At 42.7% G+C, this 23770-nt stretch overlaps 1 protein-coding gene across 1 annotated transcript in view; it reads right to left on the bottom strand.

Annotated features, from left to right (window-relative positions):
* The window catches only part of CAMK4 (calcium/calmodulin dependent protein kinase IV), a 312068-nt gene that overhangs the window by 87093 nt on the left and 201205 nt on the right, over positions 1-23770 (bottom strand). Inside the window, exon 5 of the mRNA XM_050945920.1 lies at positions 15481-15553. Within this exon, the coding sequence (XP_050801877.1) occupies positions 15481-15553 (73 nt within the window). The remainder of the gene's footprint in view (positions 1-15480; positions 15554-23770) is intronic.

The following is a 23770-nucleotide window of genomic DNA, read 5'->3' as shown; positions in this document are numbered from 1 at the left end:
AAAACAAAAAGATATTTCTCCCAAATACATAACTACATAAGAATGGCCATACTGGGTCCGACTAAAGGTCTATCTAGCCCAGTATCCCATCTTCCGACAGTGGCCAATACCAGGTGCTTCAGAAGGAATGAAAAGACCAGGTAAACATCAAGTGATCCATGCCCTGGCGCCCATTCCCAGCTTCTGACAAATAATCAGAGGTTAGCTTCATTAAAAGTTCCTATTAATAAAACAGTAAGGAAACACAACAGAATGTAAATGAAAAATAATTTGGATTTTTAATTAATGCAAATTTGTGATATTTAGACTCGCTTTACTTTAGAGCCACTGGAATAGAAGTATTGTCAGGAGACTCCTTAAGATGTATGAGAACACTGTAATTTACAGTCTATGCTGAACACACCTAAAATGCCGATAAAACCCAGAGCCTATGGGATCGTTGGACCATCCTAACAAAACTTTTAAAGATCTTGAGCCTTCTTATGAGTTTAATCCAAATCTGTTAATATTTGTTTTTATAAAAAGCCTAATTTACGTCACATTTGTTCTTACGCAGCTTCCTAATGCTTGACTGCAGGCAGAGCTAACAGATGCCCTAGGGATGATGTGGAGGACAAGACTAGCATGTTCCCAAATATTTCACTAAACTGGAACACCTCGGCACAGAGAAGCACATCCTGAAGAGCTCAAAAAGAGGAAACGGCCAGCTAGCCCCAAAGCCAGAAGGTCACTAGGGCACCCTCTCAGAAAACATCTCCAGATAAACGTATGGCACCCAGCGGATGTTGGGCCCATAGGAAATGGATGGCTGGACCCATCTGAGTGACTGGACCAATTTGCTCCAATTTCCTCACTAACTAGGTCTAAGTTAGAAAATTTTAATCTTTGTAACACACCTCATATCGAAACCACAAAGGTGTTCACACTGGCACCTCATGTGTTTCCAACACCAAAAAACCACAATATTGGGTCATACTGTAATTCTGCAATGATGGAACAGACCAAACCCACTTCCACTATAACTATTCTATTGCAACTGGTGTTCCCAGCACAGCCCACAATGCTCCTGTAACGTCTTCACTGAGCACACAGTGCAACAAATCTTCTGTACTCCTGACAACTTTATTTTGAGCTTCTGAACCATCTGCAGTGTTATGCATACAAGATTTCAGTTTTATAAGGTGCAACACATGAAATCTTAAGTATCTTTTGGTTTCAGAAAAACAAATATTTGTATGCAATACTAATGCCATTTCATTTTATAAAATACAGATTTTATGTATTGAAAAATGCTTATTTATGTGGTTCACCTTTAAAAATAAATTGGCACAGACCCCAAGCTGTGGATTGCTACTTATTTAAACACCTGCTTCAGGACCTCTGTTTGGCACTCTTGGATAGATACCAACAATGCACTGGCACTGCAGCAGCTGGAGGGTGTGCTCTGTATATCATATTAACAGATTTATACTAGCCAGCGTGGATACACAGCAAGGTTACCAGTTACACCCAATGTGACATTAACAACATGAACTGGGATCATTGTTGCCACCACTGTTATATATTTGCAGCAAATATTGTACAAAGGTGGTTCTGTGAGGTGTCTATAAAGAGGTTATGATTTGCTGGTTATGATTATGCTATCTGTATGTGAGTATCATTTTTGTAGTAGAAGTTATGAATATTGGCTATGTACTTGTATCTCAATGTATTTTGATTCTAAGTAGCCTCAGTGAAGCATTTGGTCAGTTTCTTGAGAAGGGACTATTCTCAGTAAGTGCCCAATCAAGAAACACTTAACTGATAATGAATTTTGGGAGATGCCAATCCACATCTGAGCTTTCCTGGAAATGTTCAAACTAACACGTAAACAATGGCATCGGCCTGCAGACTGAGTCATGCATGGACATGAGACTTGCTCATGTGCCTCCAAGCTCCATCTTTCTGCTGTGATTTTCCACAGTGAAAACAAAGAAGGGTCCTTCCATAGGCAGAGAATATAAAAGGCCCTGAAAACCCCTCCATCTTGTCTTCAATCCTGCTTCTGACTGCTCTGGAGGGACCTTGCTGCAAACTGAAGCTCTGAACAAATGACTGAATGACCCATCCCAGCTGTGGATGTACTGCAGAGATTTAATTTGAACCTGCAGTTTATTCCATCACTCCTACAACCCTGAACCAAGAATTTTGCCATTACTGTATGTAATTGATTCCATTTAACCAATTCTAGCTCATCTATATCTTTTTCCTTTTATGAATAAACCTTTAGTTTTTAGATCCTAAAGGATTGGCAACAGTGTGATTTGTGGGTAAGATCTGATTTATATATTAATCTGGATCTGGGGCTTGGTGCTTTGGGATCAGGAGAACCTTTTCTCTTTTACTGGAGCATTGGTTTTCACAACCATTTGTCCCCATAATGAGTCCCCATAATGAGTGGCACTGGTGGTGATACTGGGAAACTGGAGTGTCTAAGGCAGGGATCGGCAACCTCTGGCACGTAGCTCGCCAGGGTAAGCACCCTGGTGGGCCAGGCTGGTTTGTTTACCTGCTGCGTATGCAGGTTCAGCCGATCGCAGCTCCCACTGGCAGTGGCTCGTTGCTCCAGGCCTATGGGGGTGGCAGGAAGCGGCATGGGCTGAGGGATGTGCTGGCCGCGGCTTCCCGCCACCCCCATTGGCCTGGAGCGGTGAACTGCAGCCAGTGGGAGCTGCGATCGGCCGAACCTGCGGACGTGACAGGTAAACAAACTGGTCTGGCCTGCCAGGGTGCTTGCCCTGGTGAGCCACGTGCCAGAACTTGCTGACCCGTGGTTTAAGGGAATTGCTTGTGTGACTTATGGTTAGCCAGTGGGGTAAAACCAAAGTCCTCTCTGTCTGTCCGGTTTGGTGTGCCTTAGAGGTGAAGAAACCCCAGCCTTGGGCTGTAACTGCCCTGCTCTAAGCAATTGTCCTGAATCGATACTCTCAGAACTGTCCCACCAAAGGCAGCATCATTACACCCATTGTAAGCTGTAATAGTACAATTATCTAGGACCAAATGAGAGGTGAATGCTTGGTCACACACAGGAGTGTGTGTCATTTTTTCTCTCTTGTTATGCTTAGGGTGGAGAGCTGCCAGGGCAGGAGGGTCTTTCTGTTAATCCACATGAGGCCAAGGGGGAGTGAGAGAAGGATGAGCCAGTGGCAGGGATTTCTAGTCTTCTTTATGCAGCCAGGGGACAGAGTGTTTGCCACACTTTCTCTTTGCAGCAGGTGGACTTGGGAAGGGTTCTTTTCCCTCCTCTACGGAGTATACTAGTTCCAAGGGATTTTTCTCTCAGTCCTCCTCCTGTAGTTAGGAGATGGGTGCTGGCTTACAGGAGATATCTGTCCTATTCTTCAAATTTCATATTTAGTTCCTTCACCGACAAGTGCTTCAGGAGACTGAAAAGAGCTAGAGAATGCAGTGAGTAGAATCTGGTGAGAGACTGTAAGGAGAAAGAGAAGAGAAACAGACTGCTGCTGGCAGCACATGACAAGTTGTATCTGTAGAAATTTCCCTATGAAAGCACACACATCAGAAGCTTAGAAGGAGGACTGCAGACAGAGACAGAGCCCAGACTACAAAGAATTACTGGGGTGCTGAGCTGTATATACTGGGACAAATAATCTTAGCCATGAAGTGCTAAAGTCATGGCTGGCAGCCTGGCACTAAAGTAATAAATAATCCTGTGTCTATAGTATGTTCCACGTTGAGGCACTTTGCATATTAAACTGACAATCACTTCATGCCCATGCAGCCCTTTCTCAGGATAAACACAGCATCAGTAAACAGTTTAGAATAGGAAGTGAATAGATAAGGAAGCGATTATATTTCCCCAAAGGGAAAATGGGACACCACGCAGGGCCATCTAGGGGACCTTCCTCTCCTCCCCTCCTGGTGTGTGGGGCCAGCCCAAGCCTCTCTACCCCTGCCCAAGGCCCTCCTCTCTCTCCCCCACCCTCCACTTGGGGCCAGCATGAGGCCACTCCCGCTGCCTGCCCACACATGAGGCAGGGCTGGCCCAGCCCAAGCCACTCACCCCTCATTTTCCTCTGTGCCCTGCTAGGAGTCACATTCCACTTTTTTGGCAAAATTGGGCATTTGTCCAGTTGGCAAGAGTTAACAGGACAAATGCCTAGTTTTGCCAAAAAAGTTGCGATGGCCAGGACATGGCTTGAAAAAGGGACTGTCTCGGCCAAAATGGGACATATGGTAACCCTAGAAGTGAACAATAACTTATCCAACAGAAAATACAGGGAGAAGACTAGGCCAATAGAACGTTATTATCCATACTGGCATTTGTCCAGGACATCAAAGTTTGTACTGTTGCATGATGGGGTACACCAACCCTACACTGAGCCAGCAAGGGCTAATGAGCTGTTATGGGCCCACTCAGCCCCACTAAATCTGTACTCGCTGTCAGTTAAGAAAGTGGTGGGTAAAAGGGGGGGAGTAGCTCAGTTGCTGACTGACCAGAGAGGAGAACAGACCTCTGGTCCTTTGCTCCTGGAGTCCTTGAGGGAAAGGGCCAGTCCAGGACCTCTGCAGATTGCAGACTGCCAGAGCCTCTCCAGAGGAAGGAAAGCTTTGCCCAGGACTGCTGAGTTTTGTCTTGGGACTATTTTTCTTTACTTGTTTATAAAAGGATGTTTGGCCAGGCTAGGAGAGGCCTGAGGGCCCTGCTGACAGGGCCCTGCTGACACTGTTGCAGGAAACTCCTGCCCAGGAGAGGTGTGGAGAACTGCATCAAACTCTGTGGACTTCTTGCACCCGACTCAAGCCTGCCCTGTGGTATGTCTGGGATCCTGAAGAGTGCATGGTCACGTGTGATGGAGAATGTGGGCATGATCTCCCCCTCTAATGAAGGGAGAGGCCTGACTCACCCAGATCTTCAGGTACACCAAGGTGGAGAGTCAGGAGGAGCCTGCCTTGCTGGGAACAACCTGGACCTGAATGAGTGGATGGCTCAGAACCAACAGCAGCAAGTTGCTCAGCAACAAAAGATCACAGTTTATGTATTGCAGATTCTTGAAGTGTAGATTCAAAATTCTGGTTTGGACCTTTTGTGTTCGTTGTAAGAGTATCTCAAGTGTCGCCACAAAGATCTAGATACAAACTGCTTCATGAAAGATATCAAAGCTCAACCACTGCCTGTACATTATGACTTGATAAACGCAGGCATTCTTGTACACAGTGGAGGAATGGCTACTCAGACTCTTCTGAGGCCAGATCCTCAGCTATTGTACACTGTCACAGCTCAACTGACATCACATAACTTACAAACAATTTACTCAAGTAGAGGACCTGGTCCCCAGTCTTTCAAATTCTGGCAACATCTTTTTTGCAACAAAACACCATCATACTTTGCCAAAAGGACCTAAAAATTAAATACTGTAGAATCCACTTAATTGGTACCCTTTGATGTAAACAGAAATGTGTCCATAAAGTAACTGTCTCACTTAAGAGTAGCTCATACAAATATACTGTGCTGGGAGACAGTCACAGTACTGAGTGTATAAATTCAACTTAGACTACATTAAGAGAAGAGTGCCTCAGGGTATGTCTACATCTACAATTTTGCAGCGCTGGTTGTTACAGCTGTATTAGTACAGCTGTATAGGGCCAGCGCTGCAGAGTGGCCACACTTACAGCAACCAGCGCTGCAAGTGGTGTTAGATGTGGCCACACTGCAGCGCTGTTGGGCGGCTTCAAGGGGGGTTCGGGGAACGCGAGAGCAAACTGCGGGGAAGCAGGTCTCCTTCCCTGGTTTGCTCCAGTGTTCCCCGAACCCCCCTGCAAGCAGGTCTCCTTCCCCGCGGTTTGCTCTCGCGTTCCCCGAACCCCCCTGCAAGCAGGTCTCCTTCCCCGCGGTTTGCTCTCGCGTTCCCCGAACCCCCCTGCAAACCGCGGGGAAGGAGACCTGCTTGCACGGGGGTTCGGAGAACGCGAGAGCAAACCGCGGTGAAGGAGATCTGCTTGCACGGGGGTTCGGGGAACGCGAGAGCAAACCGAGGAAGGAGACCTGCTTCCCCGCGGTTTGCTCTCGCGTTCCCCGAACCCCCCTGCAAACCGCGGGGAAGGAGACCCGCTTGGGGGGTGGGATTCGGAGAACACCGGAGCAAACCGCGGGGAAGGAGACCTGCTTGATTACCAGAGAGGTATCCTCAGGTATGCTGGGATACCTGCTTATTCCACGGAAGTCAAGAAAAGCGCTGGTAAGTGTCTACACTTGATCACCAGCGCTGGATCCTCTACACCCGAGACAAAACGGGAGTACAGCCAGCGCTGCAAACAGGGAGTTGCAGCGCTGGTGATGCCCTGCAGATGTGTACACCTCCTAAGTTGCAGCGCTGTAACCCCCTCACCAGCGCTGCAACTTTGTGATGTAGACAAGCCCTCAGTCTGCAGACATAAAAGATCGGAAAGCAGCATGAAGTGAGCAAAGGGTCACCAGTGTGAAGGTTATGCAAGCAAACACCAATTCGCACTTCTTAACTATGGTGAATGGGCTTTCAAACAATACTAGCCCAGTCATTTAGTCTTCACAACTGGCCATTCCCTTAACCCATTGTTTAGTCAGTGTAAGGGAAATACACTATATTCAATCATCATGTGGCATGCTATTAAGTGCATTCCAAGTTCCTTGAACTCAAAGACCAACAGACTTTAGTAGTGGTCTGCATTCCTGGGAGTGGACTGGAAGAATGTAGGGCTTATTGAGCCTCTAACCCCACTAGAAAAATCTCCCATCCAGGTTTGAGGGTGCCTTAAACCCAGATTAACATACAAGGTTGAAGGCATAGGTTTGAGCCAAGTTTTTGCCTCCTTCTGGGCTGGCAACACACCTACTTTACAGTGAGGATGCAGGGTAAAAATACCCAGGAACTGTTACTCCTCCAACGCCTTCCCACAGTTCCACCTGGGTCAATTTTTCTTGTCCTCTCCCTTTCTACCTCCCCCCTTCTTCTGCACCAAAGTCACCTGAATTGGGTTGGTGTTTAAACTCCACATTGGCTACTACATTTCTTCTGCGCTTCCACAGCATTTGAACAGAGATGCCATCTGAGAGATTCTTTTCCCATCATGCGGCCAGCTGGTGAGAAACTGACACCAAGCTTCTGGTGACCCTCTGGTGTGAGATCAGTTACACCCATCATTTAGAGAAAATCAGCAGTTTTAAGAGGGAATTTCCAAACAGCTGGCAGCAGCAGAGTTCAGCAGATAGGATCTCATTGCAGGAGAAAAATCAGACTCCTGAAGACCATGTACAGGAAAGTCAAGGATCACAATGCCACACCTGGCATATTACCAAAATCATGCCCATTCTACAAAGAGTTTGACTGGATACTTGGCCCCACCCCAAGCACAGACCACACTTTCCTGCTGGATGGCCTTTTGAAGGAAGAAGAGGTCATAGAGGAAAGTAAGGCAGCCTCACTAGACTAGAGACAAAGGAAGTACCCACACAGAGCTGATGCCTGCCCGTATGCCACTTCGGGGCACACTCAGGAGTTTCTTGCGCCAGACCCCCAAGGAACTCTACAATGAAGAGGTGACAGGAAGGACCCAGTATGATCTGCAATTCTGCAGTTGGGTAGGAAGCAGAGTGCGTAGAGATGTTTGCTATTGTTATTAGTGATATTACGCGATGGGGGTGGGGCTTTGCCTGTTTAAGACCTATCTCATTAATGATGGCACATGCTGTGGGCTGGGGCTGACTTGCCAAGCTTCAGTGGAAGGCAGAATCTTCTCCATTTTGCCTTTGTCCCTCTTCCTCTCCTCCCCATACCCTAACTCCTATGAGTCAAGATGGATTCCAAGAGGAAGAGATGGGGGAGAATTAAACACACAGACAGTGATTTACCGTGGTATAAATTACTGTACAAAGCAGGGATTATTAAGTACAAGCAGAGCAATGCCTGCAAAAGCAGGGACATGGATGGCACAGACATATATGTTTTACTTAGTCCTGTTTCCTCAAACTGAAATTAGCATTAAAGCTCATTCAGAGGCAGCCTAGATATCAAATCCATTGCATTACCTGTGTTGGTATTAAGTCCAGAGCACTTGCAAAGTCTCACAGTACCACAGTGAAGGGCTGCTGCTGCAGATGAAGTGGGGATTGTGGTGGAAAGGTACATCTGCGGTATTTCTAAGCAGTTGCATCCCAGTTTATGTTTGCCCATATTTACTCAACTCCTGTGTTATACCTTTCTGAAGAGCATTATTAAATAGCTGTTCCCATGTAGGTACTTACAAACTATAATCACGTCACCCCATAACTTTCTCTTTGTTAAGCTAAACAGATTAATCTTTGTGAGTCTGTTGTTGTAAAGCATGTTGTCAAGGTATTATTCCCACTTTGAACTTTAGCGTCCAGAAAGTGGGGACCTGCATGTACCCTTCTAAGCTTAATTCCTAGCTTAGATCTGATAGCGCTGCCACCAACCAAAAATATAGGGTTTTGGTACACTTCCTGTCCCCTAAAACCTTCCCTGGGGGACCCAAGACCCAAACTCCTTGGGTCTTAAAACAAGGGAAAATAAACCATTCCCCCTCCTTTCCCCCTCCCAGACTTTCCCTGAGAGATCACTGTGGTCCAAACTCCTTGAATTTTAAAACAGAGAGGAATTAACCTTTCCCCCCACCACTCCCTGGTGAGTTCAGACCCAATCCCCTTGGGTCTTACACAAGAAAAAAAAATCAATCAGGTTCTTTAAAAAAAAAAAAGCTTTTAATTAAAGAAAGAAAAAATAATCGCTGTAAACAAGATGGAAAATGTTTACAGGATCTTTAGCTTATATAGACTAGAGGTACTCTCTCCCCCCTAGTCTAAGATACAAGTTACAGCAAACAAAGGTAAAATATTCATCCAGCAAAATACACATTTGCAAATTAAGAAAACAAACATAAAACTAATCTGCCTTTTCTAGCTAGTACTTACTATTATGAACATGAGAGACTGTTTTAGAAAGAATGGAGAAAAATCTGGTTGCACGTCTGGTCCCTCTTAGTCCCAAGAGAGAACAAAGACAAAAACAAACAGCACAAACAAAGACTTCCCTTCACCAAGATTTAAAAGTATCTTGTCCCCCGATTGGACCTTTGGTCAGGTGTCAGCCAGGTTCACTGAGCTTGTTAACCCTTTACAGGTAAAAGAGACATTAACCCTTAACTATCTGTTTATGACACGTTTTCTAATCCTTTAATCATTCTCATGGGTCTTTTCTGAACCCTCTCCAATTTATCAACATTCTTCTTGAATTAGGGACATGAGAATTGGCCATCGTATTCCAGCAGTTGTTGCACCAGTATCAAATAAAGAGGTAAAAACATCTCTACTCTTACTTGAGATTCCCCTGTTTATGCATCCATTAGTCCCCTGTGGTCATTGTCCCAAATCTCATTCCTAGCAGTCTCTGCTTTCCCGTGCATTCCCCTCTCTGCAACTTCCAGCCGCTCTTTATAGGGGAATCACCTGTACCTCTTTCAGTAATCAGGGGTGGGGATCCCAGACTGTCTATCCCTTAACATAAGGCAAATAGTGCTGAGCAGCAGAATAATTTATGTACAATACAGAAATGCTGCTATTCTTGCAGAGGACAGGATATGGATTCACACTACAAATTCGTCACATTTAGAGGAAGGCTGGAACTAACAGAAGCCCTGGATCCCCCTAAAACACTGAACAACGGAAGCCAGTCTGTATTTTCTCTTCCTCTTACCAAGATTTTGTGCTGTGCCAGAGGTACAGCACAGAACATGTAGCCTTGGCCACTCTGGTGACAGGAGAGGCCCTGTTGTAACTGCATATCCTCCCAAACCACAGAAACAAGCAGTTCAGTCATTTATTACCCCACCTACGCTCTACTTATCAGTTTTCCTCTACAGCCTCAACTTTCTTCTTTCTACCACCCCAGAGTTCAGGTCTTCACCCTCACCCAGCCAGGTCATGGGCTATATATTGTGTTTTGATTATTATTACAATATATTTAAACACTGCATACATTTATTAATAATATAACACACATAAATCCCCTTGTATAGTACATTGAATAATTTACGGTAATACATGATTTATTCCATTAAATCAGTTTTATGTTAGACAAATATATTTTGTTTTAAACATGCGTGGTCTTCCCTTCCATCCTGCTCTGTTTCCAGAGAACATTTTGTATTTTCTACAATTGGATAAATTATATACAAGAAAAAAATCTTATTCAGTGAGTTTAGCCCATTTTTCTGTCGATGAACAATCCACAAACTGATCTCACTTTTTCAGAATTAGTTACTGATGATACTTTGTTCAATTGCTTTCCCAGCCAAAGTCTAACCTAGATATTATCCTCAAATTGACCACTACTGTTTTTTAATATTTATTACATCTCATAAAAAGTCACATATTTTTGTTTCTGCTGTCTGATTGGATGACAAACCAGGAAAAGCACATAGTGAATCAGATTTCACAAACATGATCACACATGCATTTCCCCACTATCCAGCCAGCTGTAGTGCTTGCTATCCAATAATTGCATTAACAAAGGATTCCACAGACTAGTTTCCCATAAAACATATATCTGAGGATTTAACTTTTATTCATTGACAAGGACATCTAATCTATGGACCCATCCTCTGACAACAGTAATCAAAACACTGTTCTGCAAAACTCATATTTTATAACATTTATTAACCTATATTTACTTCAATGACTGCGTTTAGAAATGTCACTTTTTGATTGGAAATGATATGCACTCAGAAAATTCACTTCTTTTGCAAGGTCAAAATTGCAGTACTTTGGCCTCCATTTCACACACCAGAGGTATAGAAAGAAAAATCAATATAATCAGTTTACTGAGTTATATTTATCAAGCTGAAAAGGAATTGTTTTCAGAGAGATGCACTATCTACAGAGAACAGAAAAACAATGTGAACCTAGTGTTTAACTTGGCTTATTTAAAAGAAAGTGTAGACAAGACAATCATTGCAGGCCCAATTATCTCACTTTTACTCATGTTGGAAAATCCTGGCCCCAGTGATGTCAATGGCAAAACTCCCACTGACTTCAAAAAGGGGGCAGGATTTCACCCTCAGTGCATAGCTTTACTGAATATGGGTGGCAAAATCTAGTTTTAGCAGAACTTGTCAATTCTTGTGAAACTTAGATGACCACCACATTTTTTATAGTGTGTCCCTTTTTTTCCTCTGCTTCCCCTTCTGATTCTGCTACCCAGACACCTGTGTGTTAATCCAAGAAAAACAAGTGAAATTTTTCATATGGAGCCTGAAGCCCTGCATATCTACCAAGCAAAAGGGTGTTTAGCTCATTGCTTACCGGATAAATACATCATCTTCCCAATGTTAAGAATCTTTAATAGGAGGCAGAAGACCTGAAGTTATTATACAGTAAAAGTGTGTTTCAACAAAGCTCCAGGACAATTTTAATGCAATAAAAATGAGGAAATCCTCAGAGCACCCCAATTTCTATGAAACTGTTATGAAATCTAGACCTGTGAATTGTCTTGTCTCAGCTAAACTCAATTAACACAGAGGAAATAAAATCTTTGTTAAGGTGGAGTTAAGGTTCCAGGCACTTCATAGTGCCCTTTACAAACCTTGTAACCTTCTAGAATGTGAGGGGACAATTTCAAAAACTTAGATGTTGGGAAACTAGGAAATGCTGAGTTCTAAGCCCCTTTAAAAGCATCAGTGTACTATAACAAGCAAAATAAGAATGTAAGAAAACCAGTCAATTCAGTTAAGGTTGTGGTAAGTAGGAAGTGTCAACGTAACTGCCCTTCATGGGGCTGGCAACAGGAAACAGCACAGTAATTTATCTGTCCCATCAATTTCTGTATATCCATCACAACCCAAAATCATCTTTCCTATCAATGCACTTCCATGGGCCATCAGAGTGGTCTGTGGTGCACCACTGATCTGGGAAGTAGTTGCAAATGGTTGGCAGAGATCACACTATACAAAAAAAAACACTTAAGAAGGAATAAAGTGCTGCTGAGCAGCTCCTTCAGGCAGGAATCAAAGGAGGCAGGGTTAAAGTTGTGTGACTGGTGCATAGGGACTGTCACTAACTCTGCATTGCCTGGTTTTCTAAAATTGGTGTTTTGTTTTTTCTTATTACACTAATGATCTTGTAAGTGGAACCTTAATGTTATATTTTCTGGTTGCAGAATATCTGAGCTTTTGGAATTGACATATCATTTCTAGAACAACACAAGGTGCATGGGGCATTGTGGAGTGTCTGGAATGTTATTCTACATAAAACATGTTTTTGAATGTTAACTTCACCATTTGAAAAAGTGAGTGTAGTGAAAGAGGCTTGATTCAGAAACATCTTTGCAGGGGCCTGGGCTGGCTTCTTGGAGCTGCTAAGCATCCTGTTCTTGCTGATGGGGGATATGTGAGTTATTAATTAACAGCAGCGATTAGAAGATGAAACTTGAACTGGTCTCTTGGCCCCTAGTCCAGGACAGCTTTCCCCAAGCCACACAACGTTTGTGGGGAACTCTGTCTCCCTTTCTCACCCCACACTAGTTGGAAGCCTGTGTACAGTGGTATTGGTCCATGCAGGACTGCAGTGGTCTCACTATTGCTACGGTACTCTGTGGAACCAGAAAAAGTCTAGCAACTTATTAATTTGACTCAGAGCCTTGTTTTGGTACTGGACACTAGTTCTCAGCAGGGACAGACCAGGGAGCCGAGGAAGTTTCATGTGGTTAGTGCCTATAGTTTTTTCCCCATATTTCTGCACAAGAAACCATTATAAGAAAATTGACAAAGTGGGTATTCACCCACGAAAGCTCATGCTCCAAAACGTCTGTTAGTCTATAAGGTGCCACAGGATTCTTTGCTGCTTTTATAAGAAAATTGAAATTTTAGGAGTATACAATATGGGGAAGAAGGCGGTGTCTTCGGGAACTCCTTGACCAAATGACTACATTTGTGCCACAACTTTACCCTGCGCCTGTAGATGCCCATCTGGGGTCACCCTGCATGTTTATTTTTGAGAGGGTTGAGAATTTAGCTTTAACCAAACATTTTGTTGCAGCCTAAACTACTTGTCTCCCCATAATCCATCTTGCTTGTATGTTCTCTATTGAGCAGTCCCCTAAGGCTGTATGTGATTTGTTTAGAGACCTCTACATACATGTCAACATACATGAAGAAACATTTAGCAACAAGAAGAAAGTCAAGGAAAGTGTGGGGCCCTTTCTGAATGAGGGAGGCATCCCAGTGACAGAGGATGTGGAAAGAATTAATGTACTCAGTGCTTTTTTGCCTGTCTTCACAAACAAGATCAGTTCCCAGACATTGCACTGGGCAGCACAGCATGGGGAGGAGGTGACTAGCCCGCTGTGGAGAAAGAAGTGGTTCAGGACTATTTAGAAAAGCTGGATGAGCACAAGTCCATGGGGCCAGATGCGCTGAATCCAAGGGTGCTAAAGGAGCTGGCAGATGTGATTGCAGAGCCATTGGCCATTATCTCTGAAAACTCATGGCGATCGGGGGAGGTCCCAGATGACTGGAAAAAGGCTAATGTAGTGCCTATCTTTAAAAAAGGGAAGGAGGAGGATCTGAGGAACTAAAGGCCAGTCAGCCTCACCTCAGTCCCTGGAAAAATCATGGAGCAGGTCCTCAAGGAATCAATTCTGAAATATGTAGAGGATAGGAACATGATCAGGAACAGTCAGCATGAATTCAGTAAGGCAAGTCATGCCTGACTAATCTAACTGCCTTCTATGACAAGATAACTGGCTCTGTGGATGAGGGAAAAGCAGTGGACGTGTTATTTCTTGACTTTAGCAAGTTAAAGTAGTATGGATTGGATGAATGGACTATAAGGTAGATAGATCATTGGGCTCAATGGGTGGTGATCAATGGCTCCATGTCTAGTTGGCAGCCGGTATCAAGCCGAGTACCTCAAGGGTTGGTCCTCGGGCCAGTTTTGTTCAATATCTTCATTAATGATCTGGAGAATGGCATAGACTGTACTCTCAGCAAGTTTGCAGATGACATTAAACTGGGAGGAGTGGTAGATGTGCTGGAGAGTAGGGATAGGATACAGAGGGACTCAGACAAATTAGAGGATTGGTCCAAAAGAAATCTGATGAGATTCAACAAGGACAAGTGCAGAGTCCTGCACTTAGAATCGAAGAATCCCAAGCACTGCTACAGACTACGAACCAAATGGCTAGGCAGCAGTTCTGCAAAAAAGAACCTAGGGGTTACAGCGGACGAGAAGCTGGATATGAGTTCACAGTGTGCCCTTGTTGCCAAGAAGGCTAACGGCATTTTGGGCTGTATAAATTGGGGGCATTTCCAGCAGATTGAGGGACGTGATCATTCCCCTGTATTCGACATTGGTGAGGCCTCATCTGGAGTACTGTGTCCAGTTTTGGGCCCCACACTACAAGAAGGATGTGGAAAAACTGGAAAGAGTCCAGCGGAGGGCAACAAAAATGATTGGAGGCAGGAGCACATAACTTATGAGGTGAGGCTGAGGGAACTGGTATTGTTTAATCTGCAGAAGAGAAGAATGCGGGGGGATTTGATAGCTGCTTTCAACTACCTGAAAGGGGGTTCCAAAGAGGATTGATCTAGACTGTTCGCAGAGGTAGCAGATGACAGAATGAGGAGTAATGGTCTCAAGTTGCAATGGGGGAGGTTTAGGTTGGATATTAGGAAAAACTTTTTCACTAGGAGGGTAGTGAAGCACTGGAATAGGTTACTGAGGGAGATGGTAGAATCTCCTAACTTAGAGGTTTTTACGGTCATGCTTGACAAAGACCTGGATGGGATGATTTAGTTGGGGACTGGACCTGCTTTGAGCAGGGGGTTAGACTAGACCTCCTGAGGTCCCTTCCAACCTTGATATTCTAGGATTCTATGATTTGTCACACAGCGACTGCAAATAAAGCAAAACTTCTTTATTCATGATTACACTCTGCAGGAACCTCCCACTCAAGTTTCCCTAACACGCCATGCAACCTTACTAATTCATTCATTCCATTACTCTCTCAGTGTTGGATGGAAAGGTAATGCATTCTCTTCTGTATAAAAAGGAATCCTAAATAAATGATAGCGATGTACTTCATAAAAATTTGAATGGCAGACTACAAAAGGGCCAGCAGTCTCAAATCATTTTCTGTCCTAAATGACCTATACTGAACTTGCAGGTTTTTGAAAATGAGTAGTGATAAAGAACATTAATTCAACTATAGCAGATGAATTATAGCATATATTGGTGTCTCTTAAAGTCACTTTTGCCTCTGAGATGTCACTACTTTCAAGGGATTGATAGAACAGTTATTATAGAAATGAATGTATAGACTAGTTACAAGGAACAGCTTCTTCTTTTGCACCTGTGTACTTATTAAGCAATTATTCCAAATAAATGAAAGATTATTATGTGCTGAGCCTATGATCCTAGTTAATACTTACAGCAACTGCCTCCAGGATTTGTTTAACAGCATCGGCAGCATCTCGCTCACTGTAATATCCTTTTTCCACAATCCTAGAAAGAAACCAGGAGATACTGCTCAGACTCATGGATATAGATGAGCATGCAATGTAGGTAAATGCTTCATAAAAAAATTAATCAGAAATAATCAAATTCGGACACGTCAAGTAAGCTGCAATGCTCTCTGCAGAATCAAAATTGCAGATTTCTGATGGTTAAAGCTAGGTCTATGCATCTGTACTTTACCTGTGGTTCCTAGTTAATATAAAAAAAAAAGAGGATTTTAAAATACCAGTTTATTGTTGTAGAAGTCAAATCATAAATACTAATAAAGTCTGCAAAGGAAAGGTATTAGAACTCTATAGGATGATGAATTTTAGAAAATCAGAGCTAGACAAATCATCTGTAACACCTTTTGGGGATGCTTTCCCATATTTATATTTAGTTTAAGCCATTCTTCTAAAAATTATGTGCCATCCATTTGCAATGTCCCACTAAGATCTGTTCTGCACAGTCTAGTTAGGGTGTTGGTATTAGAATCTGAAGGCTGCAATATGCTGATTTGTCCTCTTTTGTTTTCTGAGTACAGAACTGCTGTTCTGTGGTCCACAGAGAAACTTCACTGCAATGCAAGATTTTATTGTTCTTTAATTCATAAAGCTCAGCACGGTATATGCATATTGCTCCTGACAATTAATAGCCTGATTTTTCAAAAGTGCTGAGGACTTGCAGCTCATAGTGACTTCAATGGGCTTTGTTGGTGCCAGGAATCTCTGAAAGATCTGGTGACTAAATCTTCTTTTCTAACATCCATTCAACTCTTTATTAGAGAAAAATATATTTGTTTAAAGAGTGTTCTTCTCTTTTGAAGCTTTTTAAACAATGGTACATTAATATATAAATGCCTTTTTCTTTAAATGGGTAATAGCAATGACAGAATATCTGGTGCCTGATTCAGGGTTTCACATTCTGGGACATTCTGGAAAACCATGAACTAGTATTACTGAAACAAAATATGAAAACACAGTTAAATAAAAAAATAAATAATTGTAATCATTTAGCTTTTTTTTGGTTTAAAATTTGAATTAATTTTCAAAGCCCAACACAACAAACAGGTTGCACTCAGGCCATATATTGTTACTTGACTATAAACTAGTAAACTATGTACAAGAAAATTTTAAAAAAGATTTATATCACTGAACACTTACAATAATTCTCTTGCCCCCCCCCCCCCCGTAGTTCTCTTGCCAGTATTTTCTAGCTATACACAGCATTTATGACCAATAACATTTCTCTTACAGAGTTACACCAAAAAAACCACATTTGACTGATAGGTTTGATTATTATATTGATTTTTAAAAGCTCAACCTGACATATACAGGTTTTTGTCTTAGATACCATAACAGAGGTGCATGGCTGTATACTTTCTGTAAGATCAAGGACTGCAAGCTGTGAGACTGATTTTAGTGATAAGGCAGAACAAGCTTCCACATACCTGGAGCAAGGTTGAGATCTGATTTACTGAGGAGGGGAACACTTGGCATATCTCTTCTGCAGTATTTATTTCAGCAGCGCTGTTGTGATGAGTGTGGCACTCAAGAGTGAGAGCCACTGTCATGGGGCACCTGTCCCGCACTGGGCTCTAAGGGGTTAATATAGCCCTAGGGAGGCTGCACAGGAGACAGCCAATCAGAGAAGGGCTGCAGGGAGCAGCCAAGCAGAGCCAAGCAGGCCCATATGAAAAGGGAGCTGCAAGGCAGAGGAGGGCAGTTCTCTGCTGGGAGTCCTGGAGAAAGGATTGTCTCTGGAGGGCTGAGAGAACTGCCAGCACCCTGGACAGAGCAGTGCACCTAGCAGGGACCAGGAGAGTGAGAAACAGCTCCTGGCTGGCTGCTGGAGTTTGCAGGCTGAGGCCCTGAGGCAACGGCAAAAGAGGATGCCAGGGCCATGAGGAAGTAGCCAGACAATTTGCTACAGTAGCCACTAAGGGAAGTGGCTGAACAGCAGACTGCAGGTCCCCTGAAAGGGGAGAGCACAGTGTGTGGCATGGCTGGAGGGCTGTGACGCTGAAGAGGATACCAAAGTCCTTTGAGAGATGTAGGTCCTAGACCACGAGCAACGGCAGCAAGGCACCACCTGAAGTGGGCACACTAACATGCAGAGGTAATCCCCAAGACAGCCAGCAGAAGGTGCCAGAGTGGTGAGTGAATCCCGTTATAGTCACCCTCTGATGTGTTTCATTATGACAGCACAAGGGCTGATGAAAAAGGTGCTGTGTGATAAAAATTACTATGTAGTCACTGGGACTTCCAGTATAATATATATGGCTATAAAAAGATGATAACCCACCAACCAGGGTAGATTTAACAAATATGGTAGCCCTTTATTGTCCCTATATAGAGTGAAAGATGGGTTTGTTTTGAATAATGTCATTTACAGTTTTATCATATAACTGACAGCAGTAGAGAAAAATACAATAAAATAATTCAGTTTGACTGGAGGGAAAAATCCAATGAGGCAAGGATATTTTTCAATGTATTGTTTCATAGTACTGCCTAATGATCAACACTCATTCTATTCATTGTTCTTCAATGGGATACACAATATAGTCTAAAGTGACACCCACTCATCAATGCAACAGTAAAAACAGCAACTTATAGTACTTGTTATTTCACTAGAGAATCAGAGAGACTCAGTTGTTACTCAGGAATTTCTGCAATAAATTCAACATAAGAGGAGTTTTCTTGTGGTTTAATGTAGAATAGCACTGAATTATTTTTAGGTGCAGATTTTAGAACAATTTTTAAGAGCTGTAATTTTAAACATCATTTACTTTCTATGCTATTGCTTTGACAGTCTCGATACATGAGGGCCAAAATTCTCTGTGTTGCCATTTTCATTCAGATGTCTCCAATAGACCACACTGTTCTAGTCCAAAAATATATCCCACAGCAGCAGCTGTTCACTTCTTAAGACCAGTTCTGTATCACCAGTTAAACATATTTATGGGCCAGCTGCTACTGACTCCCTGATACTTTTAAATCAATATTAACATAATGATTGTACCAGTTTTACAAAAAACCAAAAGTATGCAAATCCAAAGTTAAGGCTGTCATTTATGTTATCCATAAGTAAGTGTATTGCAATTTGTAAAATATACTTCATTACATACCACAGTGACTAGAAACTCCTGTAATTCCCAGACCTTGGGACCATTAGTATTTGCAGGATCAGGGTTATAGTCGGTTATTTCAAGAAATAATGACATTTTAGGTCTCAGATTGCTGAGAGCCTGCTACATGCTCTAGAGTCTACTGAATCAGTGATATTGAAGAACATGAACAGTCAACACACACACACACACACACACACACACACACACACACACACACAAATCCTTTTCCCTTTTAAAACACTAGTTCACACATATAGTAACAACCACTTTGGACCAACAGAACATAACATAGTTTTATATAAAGTTACATCTTTCATACCAAAATTATCCCAAAGTGCTGCAAAACATTGAGTTAGACAACTGGGAGCACATTCACCAGTGTGACTGGCATTATGCACTCAGGAATAAATTTATCTGAGGAATTGGACAGTTTAACGGACAGACAGTACGTGTTGAAGAAATAAGAGACATCACCTACATTTTTCAAGAACTGACAGAACGCTGAGCTTTCATCAGTAGTACCATGAGAAGTGGGCAGAAAAGGCCTGTCTCATGCAAAGGATACAACCTCTGTGAATGTAACTCCTTTGACCTCTAGTCATTTATAGTATTCTTTAGTGTCAGCATTGAGAAAGTCCTGGTGAACATAAGAACAGCCATGCTGGGTCATACCAAAGGCCCATCTAGCTCTGTACCCTGTCTTCTGACAGTGGTTGTGCCAGATGCTTCAGAGGGAATGAACAGAACAGGCAATCATTGAATGATCCATCCCTGTTGTCCTTTCCCAGCTTCTGGCACTCAGAGGCTAGGGACACCCAGAGCATGGCATTGCATCCTTGACCATCTTGACTAATAGCCATTGATGGACCTATCCTCCATGAACGTATCTAGTTATTTTTTGAACTCTGTTATAGTTTTGGCGTTCACAACATCTGGTAACGAGTTTCACAGGTTGTCTGTGTGTTGGGCAAATACTTCCTTTTGTTTATTTTAAACCTGCTACTTATTAATTTTTTATTGGGTGACCCTTCCTTCTTGTGTTACGTGAAGGAATAAATAAAACTTCCTTATTCACTGTCTTCATACCAGTCAAGATTGTATAGATCTCTATCATATTCCCTCTTAGTCACTTAGGGTGACCAGATGTCCCAATTTTATAGGGACAGTCCCAATTTTTGGGTCTTTTTCTTATATAGGCTCTTATTACCCCCAACCTTCATCCCGATTTTTCACATTTGCTGTCTGGTCACCCTATAGTCACCTCTCTCCCAAGCTGAAAAGTCCCAATCTTTTTAATTTCTCCTCATTTGGAAGCTGTTCCATCCCCTTAGTAATTTTTGTTGCCCTTCTCTGTACATATTCCAATTCCAGAATATCTTTTTTGAGATGGGGTGACCAGAACTGCATACAGTACTCAAGGTGTGGGCATACCATGGATTATATAGAGCCAATATGATATTTTCTTTCTTACTATCTATGCCTTTCCTAATGGTTCTTAACATTCTGTTAGCTTTTTTGATTATCACTGTACATTAAGCAGATGTTTTCAGAGAACTATCCACTGACTCAAAGATCTTTCTTGAGTGCTAAAAGCTAGTTTAGATCCATCATTTTGTATGTACAGTTGGGATTCTGTTTTCCAATGTGCATTACTTTGCATTTATCAACACTGAATTTCATCTGCTGTTTTGTTGCCCAGTCACCCAGTTTTGTGAGATCCCTTTGTAACTCTTCACAGTCTGCTTTGGACTTAACTACCTTGAGTAATTCTGTACTGTCTTCAGATTTTGCCACCTCACTGAGCAGAGGCAGATTGGGGCTGTGGTTGGGAGCAGAGCTGGGTTGGGGGAGGAGTTGAGCTGTGGCTGGGGCCAGAGCTGGGCGTGGAGTGGGGCTGGGAGGTGCTCCCACCCTATCCCCCATGCTTCATCACGTACCCCTGAATGTTCCTCTGCACCTCCATAGGGAGGCATGCCCCACAGTTTGGGGACCACTGTGACACAAAATGTGATCAAAATTGCCTGAAGCACTGATCCATATTTTGGCCTAATGGTCAGCAAAATTTCAGTTTGAAAATCAAAATCATTTTATAGTTTAGGAGCCACTGATGTTTTTTGCTTTGTTTACTGCTTCTGCTTTTTAACATGCTTATAACAATTCAAGAGGCAATACATCTCCACCCTGCCTCTACCCAACCCCTCACAACTTTCAGATTTTATAAACCTATTCCTCTTCTGGGCTCTGACTTTGGATGCAAGCCTGGAGTCATTTGTTTTTTATGGTGAGCAATTAGCTCTTGTAAATTTATAAATGCAATGCTGTGACAATCTTAACTCCATGTCTGTTATCATTGAAACTACTCTGATCAGTCCCATCTGATGAACTACTTCAAGGCCACTGGCATGTGAGAACATTAATTCATGAGAACATTATTTCATAATGAGCCCCGGCTAGGTTCATCTGGGGAACTAGGGAAACAATCTTGGACAAATCTCATAATTGAATGTCCCAGACAACCACATTTTTAATTCCAGCTATTTTTACCATGGTGTATTTATTGTGTATTTCTAACATTGCCTGTGTGGTTGTTGCTATAAAGCTGTTTATGAAGATTAAGTCCTTGTCCAAAAACGTTTACAGTCTGTAGTAAATAGAAAAAACACAGATGAAGGCTGCGTGGCAAGGGTGGTGTGTGAAAGGTACAGCGGAAAAACAGTGATAAAGTGATTATTTCTGGCATACAGCTTGTTAGTTTATGTTATAATGGGAGCTAGAGGTGCATACTAAGAAGCCTGAAGGACTGTCCTATCTGGAGCTTTGTCACCTGAAGTTATGTTCTAGTTCCTCATTAGTCTAGATCTTAAATTTCTGATTGAGAATGTAAGAAATCAAGATTATTTTTAATGCAATATTTGTAAGTGATAATGTTACAAACTGAAGGTAAAACCAGATTGCATCTGTTAAAACGGCTATTCAGCAAAGCAAATGGGACCTGCACAGGTGAGATGAGACATACTCCCAGGTAGAAACTGAATCATTATTGTTTAAAGGGCTCTCCACTGTAATTTAGACTGAGCAATAATGCTGGGAGAACATCTGAACTTTGATTGCTACAAAGCACATCTCCCTGTCTTGCATACCTTAGCTACAGTAATATGAAGAAGGTAAATTTTGAATGGCAACATTATTTGGTGTAAGGACCTCTCAGATCTTCTGGAGCCTGAAAACTGCCTTCTTTACAATAACATTCAATGCAAAGGATTATCCTCTTAGAGACACACTGATTGGATATTCCCTTATTGACCATCTCCATAAAGAGAAAGCACAGGAGTACTTGTGGCACCTTAGAGAGACTAACAAATTTATTCCAGCATAAGCTTTCCTGGCCTACAGCTCACTTCTTCAGATGCATAGAACGGAACACACAGACAGAAGATATTTATACATACAGAGAACATGAAAAGGTGGAAGTACACATACCAACTCTAAGAGGCCAATCGAGATGAGCTGTCATCAGCAGGAGAAAAAAAACCTTTGAAGTGATAATCGAGACGACCCATAGAAGGTGTGAGAAGAACTTAACATGGGGAAATAGATTCAATTAGTGTAATGGCCCAACCATTCCCAGTCTCTGTTTAAACCTAAGTTAATTGTATCTAATTTGCATATTAATTCAAGTTCAACAGTCTCTCTTCGGAGTCTGTTTTTGAAGTTTTTTTTTTGTTGCAAATTGCCACCTTCAAGTCTGTCACTGAGTGGTTAGAGAGGTTGAAGTGTTCTCCCACTGGTTTTTGAATGTTATGATTCCTGATGTCAGATTTGTGTCCATTTATTCTTTTGCATAGAGACTGTTTGGTTTGGCCAATGTATGTGGCAGAAGGGCATTGCTGGCACATGATGGCATATATTACATTGGTAGATGTGCAGGTGAACAAGCCCCTGATGGCGTGGCTGATGTGATTAGGTCCTATGATGGTGTCACTTGAATAGATATGTGGACGGAGCTGGCATTGGGCTTTGTTGTAAGGATAGGTTCCTGGGTTAGTGTTTATGTTGTATGCTGTGCGGTTGCTGGTGAGCATTTGCTTCAGGTTGGGAGGCTGTCTGTAAGCGAGGACTGGCCTGTCTCCCAAGATCTGTGAGAGTGAGGGATCATCCTTCAGGGTAGGTTGTAGATCTTTGATGATACGCTGGAGAGGTTTTAGTTGGGGCTGAAAGTGATGGCTAGTGATGTTCTGTTATTTTCTTTGTTGGGCCTGTCCTGTAGTAGGTGGCTTCTGGGTACTCTTCTGGCTCTGTCAATCTGTTTTTTCACTTTAGCAGGTGGGTATTGTAGTTTTAAGAATGCTTGATAGAGATCTTGTAGGTGTTCATCTCTGTCTGAGGGATTGGAGCAAATGCGGTTGTATCTTAGAGCTTGGCTGTAGACAATGGATCATGTGGTGTGTCCTGGATGGAAGCTGGAGGCATGTAGGTAAGTATAGCAGTCAGTGGGTTTCTAGTATAGGGTGGTGTTTATGTGACCATCGCTTATTAGCACAGTAGTGTCTAGGAAATGGACCGCTTGTGTGGATTGGTCTAGGCTGAGGTTGATGGTGGGATGGAAATTGTTAAAATCATGGTGGAATTCCTCGAGGGCTTCTTTTCCATGGCTCCAGATGATGATGTCATCAATGTAGCGCAAGAGAGTAGGGGCGTTAGGGGACGAGAGCTAAGAAAGCATTGTTCTAAGTCAGCCATAAAGATGTTGGCATACTGTGGGGCCATACGGGTACCCCCAGCAGTGCCGCTGACTTGAAGGTATATATTGTCCCCAAATGTGAAATAGTTGTGGGTGAGGACAAAGTCACAAAGTTCAGCCACCAGGTTAGCCGTAATATTATTGGGGATACTATTGCTGATGGCTTGTAGTCCATATTTGTATGGAATGTTGCTGTAGAGGGCTTCCACATCCATAGTGGCCAGGATAGTATTTTTTGGAAGATCACCGATGGATTGTAGTTTCCTCAGGAAGTCAGTGGATGTCTCAAAAATAGCTAGGAGTGCTGGTAGCATAGGGCCTGAGGAGAGAGTCCACATAGCCAGACAAACTTGAT

This window comes from Gopherus flavomarginatus, chromosome 3, assembly GCF_025201925.1.
Source record: "Gopherus flavomarginatus isolate rGopFla2 chromosome 3, rGopFla2.mat.asm, whole genome shotgun sequence".
In the NCBI taxonomy this organism is placed as follows: domain Eukaryota; kingdom Metazoa; phylum Chordata; order Testudines; family Testudinidae; genus Gopherus; species Gopherus flavomarginatus.
Note: the sequence above shows the minus strand (reverse complement) of the source record. Positions and strands in the feature narration are given on the sequence as shown.